General features: G+C 30.1%; 1 protein-coding gene across 2 annotated transcripts in view; it reads right to left on the bottom strand.

Moving 5' to 3' along the window:
* Positions 1 to 6,596: 6,596 nt before the first annotated feature.
* Positions 6,597 to 23,624, bottom strand: part of LOC142328824 (uncharacterized) — a 33,489-nt gene continuing 16,461 nt past the window's right edge. The window contains exons 4-7 of one of the 2 annotated variants that reach the window (XM_075372892.1): positions 16,337 to 16,416; positions 10,146 to 10,283; positions 9,500 to 9,683; positions 6,597 to 7,795 (exon numbers count right to left, since the gene is read on the bottom strand). In XM_075372892.1, coding sequence (XP_075229007.1) covers positions 7,652 to 7,795; positions 9,500 to 9,683; positions 10,146 to 10,283; positions 16,337 to 16,416 — 546 coding nt within the window. In that variant the 3' untranslated portion in view covers positions 6,597 to 7,651. The remainder of the gene's footprint in view (positions 7,796 to 9,499; positions 9,684 to 10,145; positions 10,284 to 16,336; positions 16,417 to 23,624) is intronic. The other variant, XM_075372893.1, reaches the window with a different exon arrangement.

Below are 23,624 nucleotides of genomic sequence, written 5' to 3'. Positions count from 1 at the left end.
TGAAGTTGAGCATGTGGAAATTTGATGAAAATTGGTTAAGTCTGTTCTTGAATTACACTCAATTAAAGTACGAAAAAATTTGAGCGGAAGAAGTTAGAAGCGTGATTCGTTATGGTGCTGCAAGTTGGAACTTAGACATTTCTTACGTGCACTGTTGTTGTACAGTATTATTTGGCATATTCAGCGATACCTACTTTGAGAGTCATGATAACTGGGTGTGTGGTTTTTCTCTAAGATTATGCTGACGCATAGTGGTCTACTTTTCATATTTGCTAATCCTGTGAGTCAAATTTGATGTTTGTGCGTAGCGTCTATGTTGTATGTAGTGCATTGTACTCTGAAGTCAGTACATTTCTGATTGGGAAAGAGTAACAGAGTCAAAATTATTAACTTATAATTAATTTTCTTGTTGCAATATATTAAAATTATTATTTTTTTATTATTATATATATTTGTGTATAGTTTCATTTTATTTTAATTGCTTCCTAAATGGTTTTGATTTCCTAAACGTAATTTTTTTTTTTTGAACTCCTATCTTTCAACCCTGCAAGGTGGCCAGCCCATTTCTACTTAAATTTTTTAATTACCTAAACCACATTTTCCACTTCAGTGTGTTGTCTTATCTTTTCAAATTTCAACTATTATCTTGTCTTTTCTTAACGAGCATGCTTCTTTCGAATGATTGTCGGGCAACTCTCATAATTTGTTTGAACGTCTTTGGCAGCATCCAGATTTGTGAATAGTAGATGAGGGAAGGTGTTAACATGACAGTCTAATAATTTACCTTTCTGGGTACAGTACATCTGATTGTTATTCATGATGAATTTAAGAGATCAAAATTTTTTCCAAGCAGCACTATCCTTCTTTGGTTCTCCTTTCCTAATATATCCTCAAAACTCACCAGTTGTCCTAAATAGATTGTTTCATTTGCCCGATGTAAAGTAGTTTCTTTCCTTTTGATTCGGTACAATTATTTTCTCTTTCCAATCTACTTTGTGATATATTAATTTTTTTATTAGTTTATACCATTGACAATAACATTTCTCATTTGCAAATTTTTCATTTCTCTATAATGATTTTTACTTCCTTGTACGAAGGAAAGGAAGTGTGATCGCGAAAAATTTTGGTTTTCAGATTTCAACAGAAATATCCATTTTGACCATCCCTGAATCCATTTTCATAGTTTCAGCGTGACGTCTGTCAGTACTATGTATGTATGTACGTACGTAGAATACATCTCGCACAATTCAAGAACGATTAGCAGTAAAATCTTAAAATCTTGGGTTTAGGACTGTTGTAACATCTAGTTGTGCACCTTTCCTTTTGATTGCAATTGACTGGACCAAAAGTGTCCAAAAAAGCCCAAAATCCAAACAATTTGGATTTTGAACTTTTTCTTAACTGATAAATAAGTCCTCATTGAGAGCTTTTCAGCGATATATCATAATTAGTACTTATTTTCATCGGTTTCATAGTTGTAGCCAAATAAAATTTTAATTAATGAGCAATTTGGATCTTACAAGGGGATGGCACATCGGTTCAAATCCGACTTCATCTCCGTTTTTTATTTTTATTTTTTTTTTATTTAAATAAATTGATGTATTAATACTTATTAATCTGCGATTGTACCAAAAAATATATAATAAATAATAATTTGATATCACAATAAAAAAAAAAATAAAAAAATATCACAAGTTATTAATGAAATAAAATTTTATGTACTTTTCATTTAAAAAATGTGTATATGTAATTTAATAGGCTGTAATTTAATAGATTTTTTTAATTCATTGAAACCAACAGCTAATTACAATCATATTTAATTATATATAACAAGAATCATAAATTTTTAAGTAATAAATCCTTAGTTAATTATTGATTATTAATTTCCTGTAATCAAATTAACCTTGCCAAAATCCTAAAGAGTATAGTAGATTTGCTTGATTGAATCTCTACGAATTTTTTTTTTACAAACCACATTGGGAAAAGTACGTATAATCAGTCATTAAACTTTCATTCATTAAAAAAAAGCTCACGTAGTTAAAAAATATTTAATAGACTTAAGAAAATGAAGAAATTTTTGATTTCACCTGAAATTTTTTAACTATGTTTATCCCCTTACTCTTTACTGAATTAACTTTTTAATGGCTCTTTTTTAACATGGTACTACACTGGTTTTGTAAGTTTTCCAGGAACAAAAACTTATTCTCTATAACATCAATTAGTGCATATTCTTCACTTCTACGTCATCATTGTTTAGTACTTGACTGTTATTTATGTAATGACCCATAGCCTGATATAACGTTTTTTCACATAGAAATTTAGGACCATTCGTGAAAAAACTTGAATTAAAAAATAATACAACATATTTCTGTATTTTATTTATCGTCATCTCACACTCAGTTGTAGCTACTTAATGTTATTTTTTGCATTATTTGGTTAGTTAGTAAATAATAACGAAGTTAGTTGTTTTTTAGTTAATAAAAGTCTAAAGAATTGGAAAAAGTTCTCAGTTTTCTAACAGTTTTATTATATTTAAAAAAAAGGTATTTTATGGTTTTAATCCTTATTTCAGTGAAATAAATTTAGTGATTAAGTGTAAATAAAACACGATCGATTCGTGTAAAGGAGAGAGAAGCACATCAAAAAAAAAGTTTTCTAGTTAAAAAAGTTTTGATAGAAAAATCACTTTCAATTGCGACAAAGAAAATTGCTGATATATAAATTACTTATATATAAATGTGGGTTAGAAATTTGCTAACCTATATAAAGCGTGGCCAGTAAGTCACCGTACCCCTTAAGTTAACAAAAAATGTGAGTTAGGATATGAGTTTAGAACATACAGTATTTTCATCGGGCTCCATAGGTCAAGGGGTTTTTCATTTCAAGTGGTGATGTAGTCGGAAAAAATGTCCTCGGCATTGCTGAGGCTTATGGCCAATGCCAGGGGTCCTAAGACAATCAAGCGCAGAATGTTGGCATCTACCGTGGTATCGATGTTATTGTATGCGGCACCGGTATGGTGGGAGGTCTTTGGAGTGTTGAAAAATGCCTGGAGATTGAATGGCGTATATAGGAGGCTGGCGAAAAGAGTGGCGCAGCTCTACCGGATGGTATCATTGGATGTCTCACTGGTGGTGGCTGGTATGCCGCTGTTGGACCTGCTGGCCAAAGGAGAAGAGATAGAGCCACAGATGGTAGAAAGGAGCCGAGGGGCCACTTGCTGGCTGACTGGCAGGAGAGGTGGCGAATGCGAAGGAGGGGCACTGGACCTATACCTTGATCCTGGAGGTGGCTACCTGGGTCAATAGACTGCATGGAGAGGTGGACTTCTGGACGACTCAGTGGTTGTTGGGTCACCAGTGGTTCGGGGTCTACCTCTGTAGGATCGGAAACAGACGCACAGAATTGTGCCAGTATTGTGATAACGTGGATACGGTAAAGCACACCTTCTTTGTGTGCCCCAGATGGAGGGAGGAGATACCACGTAACCGATTTGAACTCACCTGGGGAAGTCATGCGGTTGATGTTCTTTTCCGGTGAGGAATAGACTGCGTATGCCCGGTGGTTTAAAAGGGTACCACAGCAGAAACTAATAGAGGAGGACCGCGAGGCGGACACCGAGATGTCGGTTGAGGACAGCGATGGGAGCCAGTCTTCGGGGATGAGGGTGGTGGGGATGCCTCGGCTTGTCATCACGAATGGCTCCTGTGGGACGCGTTGCTGTTGTCTGAGGCCGGCATAGCTATAGTGTATATATTCTGAGCTGTATATATTGTTAATTGTAAATATTGAGTGTAAATAGTTTCTGAATGTGTTATGTAAATATTGGTGTAAATGGGAAGTGTGCCTGTGACAATGAGATGTTATGCCTTTACGTCAATTCCAGCACTACCCTACATGAGGGAGTGGGTTTTTATTGGATCGCACTGCATAGGCGGTGAACCCCACACACCCAGTATGTGTAGCTGCTGGACATTTGGTTCAGGTAAATTTTCCCACTTCCTACAGAAAACAAAAATAAAGCATGGAACACCTACACATTTTGCTCTATCAGTCCATGCATTTCTGAATGAAAAATTTCCTGGACGTTGGATTGGCCACGGTACTCCAGCATCACCACTCCGTTATCATGGCCACCATGAAGTCCTGATCTCACCGCACCAGATAATTCATTATGGGGAATTATCAAGGCACACGTATCTGCACCACAAATGAAGAATTGCATTACACTGTGAGGAACGCCTTCCATAACATAACACCAAAAATGCTCTGTCACATGTCACAGAGGACATGGCGACGTGTAGAATAGTGGGTGCAACATGAGGGTGAACACACAGACCCACCTGACCATTAAAATTATGTATCAAGTGAATAAATAAAATAATTCTTATTATATCGCATTTTTTATTTATAACTCACTACAAAATTTTTGGTTCTAACTTAGGGGATATGGTGACTTCCCGGCTAAACTGTATAAATAAGTACTGTATAAAAATGTACGTTTATAAATATGTATATATTTACATTTAAAACTTACAACCAAATGCACTAATTTTGAAAACTTTTGTTTTTATTTTGTGCAAGGAACATTTGATAGTTCCTTAGTAATTTGTGTTGTAAATGGCACTGTGAATATTTTTTTTAAATGAAAAATTATATTGTGACATACAGAAATTTTTATGTGTTTTCATCTCCTTAAATAATATTAGATATTTTAATGTAAAATACAATTTTTTACAGATTTTTTATAATGTATGTGAACTCTTAAATAACATTTCAACCATTACACATTGAAAAATAAAACTGAACAAATGTTCCAATTTCAAAATGTATAATTTTGCAGTATGACTCCACCACACTCCCAAGCCAAATAAGAGGCAATTCAGACATTTTAAATGGAATGGTAGGGTTGTGACATATACAAAGGGCATTGAAAAATAATTTTGATGTAAAATATTTTGGCTGTAACAAACCCAACAAGAATTAAAATAGTTTTCACACCTAATTTTAAAAGTGATCTATAGTAAACACAGAGTAGTGAGCACATACCAAGAAATAGTTTAATTTGAAATAGAAGCATTTGCTCAATTTTTTTTTTTTGTATGTATCTCTGTTGAGCAATTACTGATGAGGTATTGTAAACTACTTTTGAAATTAGTGTGCAAATTATTAAATGGACACCACGTGGGTTACATTTGTTGAAGCGTTAGGTTATTGTAGTATAGTTGTTGGTAAGTAAAAATTTAGTTTTCTAGTGCCCTTTAAAATGATGTCACAATCCTGCAATATGTACTTAAAAGATTTCCGTTGTTCTGCCAAGGAACATGGAGTTGGTACTCTCATACAAAAAAATGGATTGTTTTCAAGGTAGGAACATTATTTAAATTCATTTTCTATGTTTAACAACAGAAAACTTATTTAAGGTGATACTTAGTTAATATTCTGCACAAATACAGATTAAAACTAATTTTCTTAAAGTTCATGAGAATACTTCATGTATTCTCATATAACCTGATTTCAAGCTTTATGCGTGCGCGTGTGCACGTGTATGTTTAGATATAGGTTTATATAAGTGTTTATACATACAGCCTTAGTTGCATGCAATCTCTTAATTAGACATTAATTTAATATTTTTCTCAGTTATAATGTAGAAGACCAAGTTTCCCATCTTTTTTCCTGTACCCACATTTTCTTAAATTTCTATATTTTAAATGAATAACCAAATTAAGGTTAAATTTGTCTATGACAACGACAATTTTAACAAATTTTCACATAATTGTCTTTGAGAAAGTAAAATTGTCTTACGTAAAAGTTACATAATGGTGACTGCACTGGGAGACAAAATTTAAAAATTACATTATTTTCAAATTTTAATGATCTTATTCTATAAAAATTACTTCTAGTGATTCTTTTGAAAAATTTATCATTCTCAAAATATAAATGAAAAATATGATTACCAAAAGGAAGTAGGAATGCAATGTGGCTAACGTCTGCCTATGCGTTGTATGTTGCTGGTATGCATTGTATTACATTGCTGTTAATAATGGAGTGTGACAAGTCAGAAACTATGTGCAATATTTCTACCTATTAACATTTTACTACAATTTAGAACATGTGCAATATCCGTAAAAATTAATTATACCAGTATCTTCTCTAGATGATTATTATATTGAATGGCAAAGTTAAGGAAACATTAAATGTGTTATTAAAAGTATTAGATGCACTAATGTACACTAGCATTAAAATACTTCATATAACAACCACTCCTAATCAATAAAAAGTAAACTTTCCATAACCTTATTTGCAGTATTAAATTTTTAATTAATTATGTACATCTAATTCAAAAGACGTCATATATTCATGTCATGATAGACAATATTGAATGCAAGCACTAAATTAAAATGATAGATAATAATAATAAAAATCACAAACAGATAATAATTTTAAAAGATTATTTATTACATATTTTTCATGTATAATTTTAAAAATTAACATTCTTTTCTTATCTGTAAATACACTTAGTTTTCAGTACGTCATGAAAATATTTTTTTTGTTTAAATACTATACAAAAACATGCTCTGCTAAAACCTTATTGAAATAAAATATCATAAAGAAATGATCAAAAATGTTTTACAAAAATCAAAATATATGTTTGCAATTCAGTTCCCTTACCTTAGTATACAAAATTAAAAAAATGTTCCTAATAAGAACAATCCAAAAATTGTTCCAAAAATTTTTATTTCTTGTAAACAATTCATGAGCTCTTTATTAATATTTGATATTAAATATTCTCTGTTCTCTTCCAAATATTTTGTAAGAGAACAGAACCTTTCATATTTTATTGAAAAAATAACTATTTATTTTTACATATATGTTACATTACATAAAAATAAAAGTAAAATTCAGGTATCCACCACAGTACAGAAAACAATAATATTTCTTACCTTATCTGATTACTTCTTATTTTTAATCAAAAGCGCTTTCAAGGATTACCCTCATCGTCAACTGATCACAAAATTAAAAAACTTCAAATTACACATTAAAAAATATATCAAGAAATTAAAATTATCGCATATATAGTATATGTAGTCACAATTAAAATAAAAATGAAACATTCTTAATAATATAGTTCTTTTTTTTAATTTTTAAATCTCTTAAATATGCTTGTGGCTAGCCACCACATAGAGTACTTTCATGTGGTGGATATTTAAGAGTTTTCAAGCATATTTAAGAGTTTTAAAAATTAAAAAAAGAGTTTTATATTATTAAGAATTTTTAATTTTAATTTTAATTGTGACTAAATATATTACACTATGTACGCGATAATTTTAATTTCTTGATGTTTTTTTTAATCTGTAATTTGATGTTTTTTCTATTTTATGATCAACTGACAATGAGAGTAACCCTCAAAAGTGCTTTTGATTACAAATAACAAGTAATGAGATAAGGTAAGAAATATTACTGGATTCTGCACTGTGGTGGATAATTGAATTTTAGTTTTATTTTTATTTAATATAATTAGTACAGAGAGAGATATAAGCAACAATAAAGAAAAAATTGATTTTACTAAGATAATATATATATATATACAAAGTTTCTGGAAGACTAAGAAAGTATTATAACAAGAGAGGTCGACATATATTGCTTATAATTATGAATCATCTGCATTTTTTATTTCCTCTATCATTTCAGTTTGTTTATTCACTGTATTATTTTTATTTAATTGTTGTATACTCTGTTTTTTCTCTTCGTCTTCTTGTTCTGTTTTATAATCAACTTTTATCTGAGATGTTATCTGAAAAAAGAAAGTACAAATTATTAAAAATAGAAAATACTAAACATTTTTTTTTGATGGTATAAGAAAGATGTGAAGTTGCCAGCCAACTGGAATAAGTTCAAATTTCAATTTCACAAGAGCCTTGGTGGTTGCATGCAATGAGTGTTGCCGAGCATTAATGCATTGCACAGTTAGTGGCTCTGTAGATTGCTGAACATGACACACATGTACCCTAAGGTATTTTAACATCTCTTTGTATTGCACACAATTTACAGATAACCCAGCTTCCGGGGTTTTATTTTTGCAGAAGGTTGTATTTTGAATTTTTCTGATAGCACTTTCTCAGTGCTGGTATTGCATGCTCTGCCACTTTTCTTCTGGGTCGTAATGATGGACCCAAGTTTCATCTTTTGTCAGAATGTTGAAAAGAAAGTCATCATGATAATGTTTCAGATCTCTTAACAACATTCCTTTTATTACAGTTTGTTCTTTTCTGTTTGTATAGTACCCACTGTGAACAGATTTTATGGTAGCCCAGTTGTGCAATAATACGTCCTACTCATTCTTTCAATATGCCTATCCAGGTGACAATGCTTGTGTAATCCAATGTTCATTTAGAATCAATTCATCCACCTCATTTTTGTGCTTCCCATCAGCCACCAAAACCAATCAATTACTACAAGGTTGCCCACCAACTCACAGTACTTAGATCATCAGTTTCTTCACTATAAATTGCTTACAGAAATGATACTAGTGTTCATATTTTTCACTATTAAAAATTCAATTAATGGATGTTGTAGATTCACTGACAACAGATGTACTCAACTCCATCCATTGGTGACAGACAAAAAATAAGAGGGTATGGTTCACTGAATTTTGGAATATTAGTAATAAGGGAATGAAACCACAAGATGTGGTTTGTCACTTGTCACTTTGTGCGACATTTTGTATGTCGGAATGTTCCAGTGTGCATTACCTTTCAGCCACATTTGTAATTAAATATGTATGCAAATATTCATATTTTTTTTTTATATGTCTCTATTCTCAAATTAAAAATTAGAACAGTGAGCTACTTTCTTGGAAAACACAAAATAATATTCATTAATTTTTTTCTTTTTGAAGGAATCCGTCTCATATCATATATACAGTTCTACTGCATGCGCTGAGTAAAATTATAAGATAATGTGTATGAATTTCCCACTTACATTTGAAAAAACATTATTTTACAAAACACTTCAACCTACAACTTAGTATTACTATAAAAGGAAAATTTCCAAGAATTGTTTCTCTCTATAATCTTGTTTTGATGTTAACAACATCTTTCTCTCTATTGTGCTAACAAAACTGAGTTAAACAAAACTTAGATCTATTTTTGATAATTACATCCCCTTGTTTCTTAAAGAGATTTCATGAAACAAGAGCCATATGCCAGTATTATAATTGATTAAATGAGATTTCAACTTTGAAAAGTAACTTAAATATGTAAGTAAACTTAGGTAACCTGGTTGTTTTTTATTCCAGCCATTTTGAAGTTAATTTTAAAAAAGCCCTAGAAACAAAATTATTTTAAATTTTAAAGTCACTATAGAAGTTAATTTAATATTAGTAAGGAAAATGGAACAGCTTAAATGTATAAGTAAGTATTTTAGTATAGGAACACTTTTTACTTCTTTAATAAATTAAATTATAAAATTACTAAAAATAATACAAGAAGATACTAACTAATGATGATTTTGGTGCTATCTCTAACTGCATCATAAGATCCGATAATTTTTTTGCTTTACGCATTTCGTTTTGTTCAATAATAGTGCAAAGATGACTAGTAAGTAATTCTTTTCTTTCCTTTTTATCAAATAAGTCTAGTTTTGCGTCTAAAAATTCTCTTTCAGCTCTGTCGCTACGTTTCCTAAAACAAATTGTATAAAAAAAATAATTTTTTTCTAAATAAAAAATGAACTATACCAAATCTTGATCAGTATAGTAACTACACTGAAGATGACCACAAGAGTGATTGAAAACATAATAATGTATGTGATATTCTTAATTATGTTCATATTTAATTAATTAAATTTAGATTAAAAATTACAGTTTTAAATATTCTTCAACACTAACTGTGTTAAAACAAATCTATCAAAAAAAGAACATTATGTTTGATCTTTTGAATTATGTGTTCAACAAATCCTTCACATTTCAATTAGTAAACATACAACCAATAAAAATGAATATCCTTATGAAAATTAATTCAAAAGTAAACAAAACTATATTAATCATACATTAGTAACTAATTTTAACAGTTATTACATACGTTATTATATTTGCTAAAATATAATTTTTAATATATAAAAAATGCATCATAAAATAAACTTACTGTGCTTCCAGATAATCAATGCTTGCAGATTCAATTTGATTACGAATATTAGCAACATCATTACTCAATAATAGATCAAGTTTTTTTAATTCTCCTTCAATTTTATTCAATTTTTTTATTTCATGTGTTTTTTTAGCCCTGTTAATAAAAATTTCATATAATTGACAAACATTTTTTATAAGAACCTTTAACTTGAAATATAGAGGTTGCCTTCATTGGAACTTAATTAATATGCTATTCCTTCTGCTGTAAAAGCTGCAGCAATGCATAGTAGTGAATAATTTGATATATGACATGCTTTGTTTTATTGGAATAAGCGGTACTGTTTCTTATGATCTGTTAACCAGGCATAGAAATCTTAAAAAATTGTAATTTTCATTTCTGTATTGGCAATCGGTCAAAAAATATTGGCTTCCACAATACAAGTACCAGACACAGCACACCATAATGATTTTCTCATCATGAAGTGAACACTCATACATCCAGTGAAAATTTTGTGTTGCACAGATTAATGTGCCCAGGTAAATGAAGTCATGACTCATAACTTTTAATAAAGCAAAAACAATGTTTTTGAGAAGCCAGTCCCAAAAATTAAAATGTTTCAGTTTGTCTTTTCTCTTAAGTTACTGCATAGTTGTTACATTAGAATATAGTTTCAAAACTGTAGTTTCAAGATATGTATTTTACATTGCTTTTTTATGATAAGGTACGAATAAATTTTTTTCAGACCAGCAGAAATTCTTCTTTGACTGTCAGTTATGGCTTTTGGAATCTTAATGGAAGATTGCCTATTTTGTTTTCCATTTGAAAACAACCCTGTTGTACGCCACTTATTAACGACATCGTGTAATGTGTAAGCTACACTTGACACTGACACTGGCATTCACAAATTTACCCACAAATATTAGATGAATTTCTTGAAAAAATCCAGAATGCTTCCACTATAACAACCTTTACCTCGATCAAGTAAGGCTATATACAAAAACACCGACTGCAAAGAATGAAACTATACTGCACTTGCTATACTTACACTGTAATTTTCAAGGAATATTGATGTTTCACATCAATATGGCAAATCCACCTTTGAAATGGAGATGAAATTCAATGGTATAACTGACAGCATCACTCTATTCACTATAGGTACTTGCTACATATAAGATAACATTACTCTAAGAAAAATGAACTTTGAGTGTTGCCTATTGTTCGTAAAGTGTTTTTTTCCATATACCATAGCCATAAATAAGGCTGGGACATGTAGCATAAAATAAAAAATAATAATTCAGCTCCATATCAAAATGGATTCAGTTAAGGTCTTCTACAACACTCTTGTAATTTGACTTTGAAAGAGTCATTGTGCCAATGTAGTTTTATTCAGAAGGTTAGATATTGTTGATAGTCAGATCAGGGTAATCTTTGAGCAGAGAAATAAATAAAAAAAGAATTTAAAATTGTTTAACATTAATACACTACTTCTAATTTGCATATTGATACTGTGATCTTTCAAGGAACTGAAAAAGAGATGGATCCTCATTAATTCAAGGGAGCCCTGAAGCTATCATTTAGTTGATGTTTTTGTTTTTATTTCATTAATTTTCTAAGTTGTCCCTTTCTCAAATCCACCTGTTTCCCTATCTTTAATTACTTAACTCCTTAATGGGGGTTCTGCACCAAAAAGCCCAATTAGGGCTTTTATGGATTTTATTAATTGAAATCTTACTCTTCAAAGGCTTTTCAGGCTTGCTAAAATACTGTTGTGTAAAATGCTTAGTAACAACATAAACACACCTGTACAAGAATATTATGATTTAGGAATATAAAAATCACATTTATTCCAAAAGTAAGCGTTCATTTATGTGCATGTACATGCGCGTGCACACACACACACACACACACACACACACACAAATTAACTATATATAGTGGTGTGTGTGTGTGTGTGTGTGTGTGTGTGTATATGTGTGTTCACACGTGCGCATATGTAGATATATGAACACAATAACCATCATAACATAACAGTAATTAAAAAATATAATAAATTGAACAAAAGAAAATAAAGATTACAAATAACAACTATGAAATATATAATAAAAGGAAATAAACCGCAAATATTCTATTACTATAGTCAATACAAAAAAATTATATAAAACTAATATTTACGTGTCAATTATTTTTTAACTATTTACCAGTTCATTCAAATAGGAAATAAATAACTTTTTAAACTTCTTTTTAACGAACAAAATGAATAATTTAATAGTTAAAGTACTACTTCCAAAGTGAGAGCTAACAATTTATAAAGGTATTTTGCTATGTATTTGTGATAAGCTACTTATTTAAACGAGAATTATACTACACTGTGCTATGTATTATACCAGATTTGTTCATTATCTATTTAAAATCCATTTACATGTAGACAACCAACTTATCTTTGTTGTAAATTCATTTAAGTTGAAAGAATAATATATGGTAACATTCATGCTTCTTAAAACACACATGCACACACACACACACACACAAAATTGCTCACACAAAATTAATATAAACTATTTTCAAGTAATTCTCTGCTTAGCTATTTTTAAAAATGATTTTACACTCAAAATTTTATCTTACTAGTATCTAATATTACTTTAAAATTAATATTAAAAATTTATATATTTTACATATAACAGAATTTCATATAATTTATTCTAATTTTTCAAAGAATAATATGATTTTTAAAATAATTCATCGTGCTATTAAAATATGAAATATTACCTGTTCATTTTCATAACATTAAATACTTATTATTTTTTTAAATAAAATAACATATTTTCTGTATAACTTGATAACAGATAAAAGATAATGAATATTTTACAGATTAAAGAACGTAAAACAAGAAACAGCATAAGCATAACATTACATATTCTATACTAAATGTAAAATTTTCCTATATTTACTTAAGTTATCACAAAACATAAATACAGAAATTCAAATAGAAAAACAACAAATGTAATATCACTTAGTGCAGTAAAAATAATTTTCATATTGAGTTAAACCAAAATGAACTGAAAATTGTTTTTTTTTAATGTAACTATTATTGTCTGAAATGATTTCAATCTTTAATGATAATATATATATTATCATTAATATATACAAGCATATATATATATATATATATATATAAAACCTTCAATCAAATAATAAAAATCAGTTGAAAAAATGTACTGTATACAAAAGTTGCACTCATACTTATATTACTTCTTGACATGGTTCCTGTCCAATTTCATGCCTTTGTCATATTACGACTCTAGCTTATCTCTCTTTAAGAATGGTGCCATCAACTCCATCGGCTAGTTCATCATTGCTTTTAAATAGTTAACTTGCCAGAGCTGGTAGGGGGAATGGTAAAATATTCAGCCATTTAAACATGTTTAGTATACCCTTGGTGCTAGCAACAGTGTGAGGCTGTAAATTTTCATCCACTGAAAATGGATTTCATACAAAAAAATGATCCTCTTTGTTAGCTGTTTATTTTGAATTACTCTCCTAAGCTTTATCAACATTTTACAAAAGATATCTGAAGTTTTTATACCCAGCTTCATAAATTCTGCCAACAAAATTTCTTTATGGTTCCAAAACATGGTAGACATAATTTTTTTGTTTGAATTGGTTTGTTTGGCAAACATGCATACATCCATTGTTTGTAATGTTCTTTTGTCTCGATATTGATGAAGCAAATCCATGTTTCATCCCTAGTAATAATAATGTCAAGAAATTCACTTCCTTTATTTTAATATTGCTGAAGAAAAGTCAATGCCATTACTACTCTTTTTGATATTTGGGGATCTGTAAGTTGGTTTGGTACCCTTTGTGCAATGTACTTAAAAAAATCCAACTTTTCTAACAATTCAAATCCATATAAAAGCAACTGCCTTTACTTGGACTTGAACACTGGAACTCTTGACTTCCAAATCAGCTGATTTGGGAAGACATGTTCACCACTAGACCAACCCTGTGGGTTGATAATATTTAAGCTTAGCTGATGTCTACTGTATATGAGATATGTTGCTATGGAAACCAGTTTGTAATACCAAACTGGAGGTTAATTTATAAATGGTCTACATATATGTATATATATACAAAATGTTTATTGTTACATACACAGTACAAGTACATACATCTTCCAGAAATTTCTTTTTTTTTCTTTTTTTTTCATTATTTGGACTCAGTGGTCATGAAACATCAACATTTGCAAAAAAAAAAACTTGACATCACAATTTTGGACCTATCTATATACTTTCCCTTTCCTTTTATAACTATTATATTTACTTCACAACAGCAACAGAGCTGATCAAGAAAGTAAAAATCTTATGTGGTATAGAATGTACCTAAAACAAATTATAAATTAGATTTTCTTTAATTATGTATAAGGCAATATATATCTTCATATTATTTAATTTTTCTTGGGTTAGAGCAAAAAAACTATCTAATAATTAAATTAAATATAGACTTGTGATAACACAATAGTTATCATTCTAAATTAGTTTGGCAGGAACTGATAATATGAAAACAGTGTTAAATGAACAATTTCATTGTACCATATGTACTTTATTTTATGCACAAATATGGTCTATGAGGGTTGTTTGAAAAATTCTCATCCTGACAAAGAAAACAGAAGATTTTTTAGAAAATATTTCTTTATTTTTCAACATAGTCATCTTGCAATTTTATAGATTAAGACCAATGACTTTCCAACTTTATAATACCATAAGTATAATGCAATTTGTCAAATTACAAAATAAGCTGCAGTCTCAGATTGAGCTCATTTGAAGTGAATCTTCATCCAGTGAGCCATTTCTTCAGATATGAGAGAGGAAGTCACTGAAAGAGAGCCAAAGCTTGTGAATAAAATGAACATAGAAGTTCTTCGAAGCTTAGGGGAGTTTTGCATCAACAACCCAAGATGTATGTGCAGGCCCATTATCATTGTGAAAAAGAACTTTCTTTTGGTGAGATGTGAATATTTAGCCAGAATAGCTCCTTCAATCGAAATGCCATTTTGGCAAACTCGAATACCTTCAGTTGATGATCATTTAATTTGTAATTGTGGAGTTTTGCAACAACTTCATCAGATGTTGCGGTTTCAGAGTATCATGAGCATTTTACCATATATACTTCATTTTTTGCACAAATATGGTCTATTCTTACATCATTTTCAATTGATGTAAGAATAATTTAAAATGGAATCTAACTCTTTTTATATGTATCTTGGGATTAAACCTTTTAAAATAAAGTACTTTATAACAGCTTGAATTTCAGTTTTATCTGCTTTTCAGAAAATGTCAAATCTTATTTGCTTTACTCGATCACCATAAACAAGCAATGAGAAATGTACACATCTCAATTTTTGCAGCATGCCTTCTAAAAAATCATACTTGATCCTTTTTATCATAGTTGTTTGGTCATACTTACGCCATCTATGTATCAGGCGAAAACTTTCCAAACAACCCTGGTACTACGTTCTTAATTACATAATTTTTCATATTCATTTATTCACAGACTGTACTGCAATGATGAAGGCCATTCAAACATAAATTTTCCAATAACTACAGCTGTAATAAAATTATAACTTCTCTCTTAACTACTGATACCTCCAATCGGTGTCAAAATTTTCTGGCCGTAATACTGTTGAAATTTATTCAGAAGTTTCAATATAAATTTCAGCAAAATTTAAAATTGTACATTTAATTTTAGATAGTGGGAGCAGAAGGTACCAATATATAAAATTAGATTAGTATCAATACAAAAAAATTAAGAAGGGTATGAAGTAAACAATAAAACAATTTTCCTTTGAAATTAAAACATTTATTATTATATTTGTATTAAATAATAATAATTGGGAAAATAATGAATAAATAACCTTCTTACACTCAGTATATTAAAACCAAAAGAGTACATATATATTATATATTATATATATAATATATATATTATATTTATTATTATATTTATTTATATATTATAAATTATACATACATATGTATAAATTTTAAGCATTATCAAACTGTAACATATTTTAATTAGAATGTAAGGTGGAGTTATTATTTTTACTGACACGTACAATTTCATATAACGGTCTCACTTCATAATAAAATGAAAAACAAGTTTCAAGTATTTTCATTCTACTGTGATTTGTATAAACTGATAAATCCAACCTGTAATCTCCATATGGTAGAACTGGAATATTGGTAATTTTTCCAAAATCAAGTATATAATCTTTTATATAATATGTACCCTGGAATTAAATAAAAGATAAATAAATAATTTTTTTTTTTATTATTTTATTTAACAAATCATTTTTTTCTTGTCATTAGCAAGGTTAATCAAAATCTTAATTATAGTAATACATTTGGGTTTTAACTTCACCATATTGTATTTCTTCACTTTAAATAACAGATATTCAATTTAAATATTCTAAAAATTGTCATTTGTTATAGTTTTAACTTGTACTCTTCTTTGTAAAAACACATTTACTAACCAAGGAAAATTTATTTTATAGCCAATTAATCTAGTTCTCTCTGATTCATTTGTTAACTTCATTTGTTAACTTCATTTGAAATTTTATCAAGGTATGACCATACAGTTTGAAAATTAAATGAGACAAACATAAAAAAAAACAAAAAAAAAACAGAAAAAATAGTTGAATGTTCTAGTAATTAATTAAAAAGTATATATTTTATGCAGTGATACAACTGGCACCATTTAGCAATGACTGGAATGACCATTGCAAGTCTTCTTATTATAATAGAGTTTAAAAACTCTATGTTTTTAAACGTAGGGTTTTAATTTTTTCTACCCTATATACCTTCAGTGTATTCAAAAATACATGTTTTAATGGTAATTATAATTTATGAAATTGTAAATAATTGTAGAAAGAAAAAATTTGGAAAATGAAGAGGATGATTCAATACACACATTTGTTTTTTAAGTCAAAAATTACTGGACAATTACCATCTAGTGTATCGCATTGAAGAAGTATCAATTGCTTTATGGCGCATACCAGACCAATGAATCCTCCTTCATAAACAAAGCAATCAAATAAAAATTTAAACCCAAAATTTGTCTCTCAGGATTAAATACAAAGTAAATCATAGAAACACAAAAGAATTTTCTTTATTGTTGACTTTTGAAGATTAGGTTTGTATTTCAACAGGTAGTTGACTCTTTAAAAGAAGTATGTCTCTTGTATATTTCATACAGTAATGTCTTTGATCACCTTACATGGAATACTGTACAAATTGAGAAACAATTTCTTTTAGCCCCAGTCTGGTTACTAAGTTATTATTAATAGATAGCTTTGCTATTAGATAAAAAAAATCTTTTGAAATTATTTTCATAATCACATATCATTATTCTTAAATATGTTCTTACAGAAAACAACTACTATTTTAAATTAATTCCATTTTATGAATAGAAGTTTAGATGTTTTGGACATTTAGGCCTATCTTTATCTTCAAGGGTTTTTGACCACTTTAAAAACAACTGGCTGAATATCTATGCAAAGGATAAGCAAGTACATATTCTTATAACTTGACTTTTGATACCATAGTCCCAGATGCACTTTTCCTGAGTTTAAAACAGTATTTGATACTCACTCTAGTCTTTAGCTTTAATGTAACAACAGTTTCCCATTACTTACTACACAATAGTTTGTCATCTTCCTAGTAAGCAATTGTGCACTGTTGTCAGATTTCAAGTAAAGCTAGTATTAGTATTATACGAGGTTCTACCCAAAAGTTCGGGGAATTTGAATTGCTTGAAATGGTTCGCGCGAACCATTGCTGGTACGACCTGCTGCCGCTAGATGTGGCTCTTTGTGAATCAGTGTTCCATCATCTGTGACGGTGACAGGTTGCATTGTTGACTTTCATGCGTAACGTTGTGATTTACTGCTTCATCGAAGTTCTAAATGGCAGATTTTAAAGAGCAAAGAACCTGCATCAAGTTTTGCTTCATGCTTAAAAAAACTGGTGCAGAAACCCATTCCATGCTTGTGGAAGCATTTGGTGATAATGCTATGAATAAAAGTAAAACTTTTTTGTGGTACAAACGATTCAAAGATGGATGAACGATAGTCGATGAAGATGAGCGTTCAGGAACAACATCAACAAGCGCAACACCGGAAAACATCGCGAAAGTGCGAGAGGCTATTTTTGCAGATCATAGACAAACATTCCATGATGTTTGTGCAACCCATATGATAAATGTCATATGGGTCCGTGCAACCCATCTTGTCGGACAATTTGAACGTGAGACGCATTGCTGCAAAATTCGTACCGAGAATGTTGAACAGCGACCAGAAACAAAATCGCGTAGCTGTCTGTAGTGAATTGAAAATTTCAGCAAGAGATAACTTCATCACTAACAACATAGCCGGTGATGAGATATGGTTGCACGGGTATGACCCTGAAACTAAGCAGCAGTCGTCGCAGTGGAAGTCGCGAAGTTCGCAGCAACGTGAAGTCCATGATGATTGTTTTTTCGACATCAAAGGCATTATCCATAACGAATTTGTTCCTCTTGCTCAAACTGTCAATGGGATGATCTATTGTGAAGTTTTGAAGTAGAAAGCATTAGGTTTTACGTGAAAGCATTAGGCGCAAACATTCAGATCTATGGGTTACAGCTGGGTTCTGCACCATGACAACGCGACCGCGCACACATAGCTAGCCGTTTGGAATTTCTTGGTTTCCAAAAAGACGGTAGTGATTCCCCACCCATCCTTTTCGCCTGACCTTGCCCCGTGCGACTTTTTTATCTTTCCGAAAATAAAATTTCAATTGAAAGGCCGTAGTTTTAACACAATTGAGGAGATTCAGGAAGAAACGCAGAACGTGCTTCGAACACTTAACACCGCAGACTTCCAGGGATGCATGGAATCATGGGAAAAACGCTGGGGTCACTGTATCAATGCCCAAGGGGATTACTTTGAAGGAGACGGTGGAAATTATAAGTTATGGTAAGCTATTTAATTTTTATGATAAAATTCCCCGAACTTTTGGCGCCTTTTAGCACCTCGTACTAGTACTCCATAGTACTAGAATTATTCTATGAATTCATATTTAGCCATGCTATCCCATCAAGTAACATTATTTCACTCTTGTCAGGAGTTTTGTATGTTTAAGGCTTTTTTAACGCTTCAATCCACATTGCTGTTAATGAAAAACATGCATCTTTGTATTAATATGTTAACAACACTCATGCTTGCTCTAATTTGATAATCATGATAACAATATTATTTCATGTTACTGAATGATAGCAAATATTTTGACAAGATTAAGATACAATAGCCAAGAGAATTGTAATAAAATATACACACTACATAAGCGTAGTAGAAATCATACTGTACCATTGATACTTGCTTTTGAACTGAGATATTTTCATTTTGATATACTAGGCAAAAACTCATTATTTATACACCTAACTATCATCACTGCTTTTTTTATTTACTTTTTGACAATGTCTTTCAAGCAGTTTACAGTTTCTAGACAAATCACCAACTGATTTGATTTGTTACTTGTATAACTATTATATTAATCATAAACTAAATTTCTATGTAATCTATTCATTTCCTATAAATCCACCAGGTTTTAAGCTAGAAAACACTTGCCAAAGTGTAAATTAATTTGCCATTTTAGTAGCTTATTCCATTTTCTTGTTATAATGTTCTTTTCTTTTTTTTATTGTGAAATTGTCACAGAAAGCTTTAAAAAATCTCATTTTTCCACTTCAGCAAGCAAAATAATTCTAATTATATAGAGGCTAATAAATATAATATAAAAAATAACAACAAAAATAATTGAATAAATTCCATCCTACATGCATAATTCTTTTTATTATCTCTTAAAATTATTGAATTATTTATTAATTTTGTTTTTTATCAAAATTTTGTACTTTTGTAGAAATTTCTGGTTAGAATTAGCAATGAATGTCTGCCCAAAGGAATGAAGAAAACAAATAAAACACCACACTGGTGGTTTTTCCTTGATCCACAACCTTACTCCATCCTTCAATTCATCATCTGTAATGAAATGAATATCCTTAATATCCCTCTTTAATTGTGAAAAGAAGTAAAAATTGCAGGGTACCAAATCTGGTGAGTTGGATGCTGTGGAATAGGTTCAAATTACATCTTTACAAAAGTCTTGCACACAATGTGTGTAACAAAGCATAATTACATTGCAGAATTATCAGTTCCACTGATCAACATAACCAACACAACAAGCACATCTCCTATACTGCATTCACTTAGCTTGTAGAGTGAAGAATAAACAAACATTGCATTTGTGTTAGTGATTTCATTATGTTTCTGCTGAATCACATCCCTTGTATCAGTCCTGATTCATAACACAGCCTCTATATATAACACAGTAATCATTACTCATATTAGTCACCATATAATTAATTAGTCATATAGTACTCATGTTATCAAATGTTTATAAATTTATAATATTATGTCTTTCAGTTTTATTAAAACCCTTGATCTTTTCACGTATGATCACTCTTTTGTTCTCATGTTCAATTTTAAGATGCTTTTTAATTGGCCACCTGAACACTTGTACGTGCAATTTGTTTACTTCAACTCTATAAGCTAACTGAATTTGGTACAAGTATTTTAATGTTTCTGTTTTAAACAAAATTTATAGTTGACCTAGCTTCTAGATAGTTAGTCACAAATGTTTGGAATTCCAGAACACAGTTAAGAGAAATTTTTCTGCAGAGGGTTGCATTTTGAATCTTTGTTTTTATGACAAACCATAGTGCTGGCATTCAATTATCTGCCGTATTTCTTTTGGGCATAATGTTGCATCTAAGTTTTATCTTTTTCATAATATTGAAAAGGAAATTATCCCATTCTCACAATAACATTTTGGAAGGTATTTACAACATTCCTTTCATTGTTGTTGATGCTTTACTGTGAGTTTACAAGGCACCCACTGCAAACAGATTTTATGGTAGCCCAGTTGTGAAGTAATGGATCCTACTTGTTTTTTTCAATTTGCCTGTCTGAATAGCAGTGCATTGTGTGATGCAACAATCATTCTGAATCAATTCATCCAACACCCTTTTGCTGCTTCTTATTGATCACAGAAACTGATTGACCAATGTAAGGTTCATTATCAATATTTGCTTACTGGCTTTTGATGCACAAAATTTTATTGACACCTATTCATAGTACTTTGATCTGTAGTTTCATCAGCATAAACAGCTTTAAGAAATCAATAAATATCCAGTAGCACTCTATTTTTCCACTATTAAAAATGCAATCACTACACATTCTAGATGCACTGATATATCAAATGAGCACAAATACATATCAATAGCGACTGATAGAAAATGAGCGGGCATGGGTCAAAGAGTGTTTGATAGGAATAGGGAAATGAAACTATAAGATGGCAGCTGCTTTTATACACTCTAAATACATTTCAGCCACCTCTCATATATTCTGAAGGGTAACCGTATTAATAAAAATTCTGGATAATACAATACATTAACAACTGGATGCACCAATACAGTATTGTGAACAACTGGTGTGGGAAAAATATAAAAGTATGTTTTTACTTGTATACAAAAAACTGGCTATATCACTCTTCTGTAGTTTAATTACAGGTTAACATTTGCAGATTAATTTTAACATTAACCTGCATATAGCACGGCAAAAACTTATAATTTATTACAATAAAATGTAATAATTAATTAGTTGCTTATATTTCCCACATTCCAGTAGAACAGTGTGAAGTATTCTTAAAAAATTAGCTGGTGTTTCTCAGATCAAGGGCATAATAAACCTATCTGGTTGTTCAGTCAACATAAAAAAATTTAATTAAATAACCATGTACTTATTTCTAACTCATTGCAAACTCATCCAGGATCATGCCAAATTACAAATTCTGTATATCTGTCAAGAAAAATTTGTCATAAAGAAATGCAACTCCACCTCAGATAATATCTCTACTTCATTCTATAAAGAGAAAGAATGGATAGATACCAAACAAATGAGAAATCAAAAAGCAGCTGGTAAAAAAAATAACAGGAATCACAACCATGAAATTACAATGTTTGTGGTTAACAAAACTTCCCTCTAATATCTGTATTATAGTCAGGTAAAAAGTACTTCAGAAATTCAAAAAGATAAAAATACTAACTATTCTTAAAACAAGTAAATCCCGTCTGCCCAGAAACCTTAAGCTAATACTTCTGAAATGTTTGTTTGTACCTTACAACAAAACTTGACTTCTTATCTATAATAGAATTAGTTCAATTGTATTTTACACACTACCTAGAGATTAAGCAGGTATTCAATCTTCAAGAAACTGTAATGATTAAGTTTCTGCACATATTTAAGCAGGCCACTGATGAGGTGGTGTGCCAGAATTGCATTTCTAATAAACAACATGCTCCAGTAAGGGGAACCAAAAATAACCACCCTACAGATTATACCACTTCTCTTATTACCACTTCTCTTATTTGTGTATGTCACTGACTTCCTCAAATATTATCTTTAAAATATATCTATGCAGATAAATATAGTAGTAATAATTTCTCAAAAATAATCATCCAGCAATAAGATATTTTTTAGACTGAAGCAATCCTATAATCCGAGAATCAAAATATCCGACATAAAAACTGCAGAATATCTATTTAAATAAAAATATAATTGTGAATCAAACTAAAATGGCTTTACTAGAATGATATCCACTGTTTGATGCAGTGTGGTTAACATATTTGATTTTCTATGAACTCTTTGATTTGACACCAAACAGTCAAGGGATTGCAAATCATCACTTCAAAAATGGGAAAGAAGAGACAATCCAAACTAAAATTGTAGAGAACATTAAACTGTAACACATAATACAAGAACCACTTAGGCCATGTATAGAAATAACAGATGATTTCATTTGAATTTAACAAATATTAAAGCTAGATATGATGTTATATAATTCTAATTTTTTACTCTGTGCAGTTTTTAAACTTGGACTTTCAAATAAAATTTTATTATATGTATATTACAATTTTGTATATATATTAATTACGCTTTTTCGTTTTACTCTCTAGTCAAAGGTGTACTTAACTTTGTAGTATAATATATATGCTGAAGACCATAAACAAATAACAAGCAGTTTAATTTTTTCCTGAAAAATGTTGAAATATTTTAATGTAAAAGAGGAAAGAAACTGAAATGTGTGGACACAATGAGAAAAGGGAAGGTGTGAAGGAAGGAACCAGTTGAGGATGATAAGAGAAAAAAATCCTGGTTGTTTGGATGAAATATTATGTAAAAATCGTCTAAAAAGTAGAGCATAAAAGATAGATAACATTCCAGAAGTCTCTAGATACTAGTATACAGCTTTACAAATTTTGAGCTTGAAGGCAGCTGTGTTCTTTGACCATACAGTGAGTAAATCTGTAGCATGTTACAACATCAAACCACGTTAAAAAAAT

The sequence above is a fragment of the Lycorma delicatula genome, chromosome 8 (assembly GCF_047948215.1).
Source record: "Lycorma delicatula isolate Av1 chromosome 8, ASM4794821v1, whole genome shotgun sequence".
Lineage (NCBI taxonomy): Eukaryota > Metazoa > Arthropoda > Insecta > Hemiptera > Fulgoridae > Lycorma > Lycorma delicatula.
Note: the sequence above shows the minus strand (reverse complement) of the source record. Positions and strands in the feature narration are given on the sequence as shown.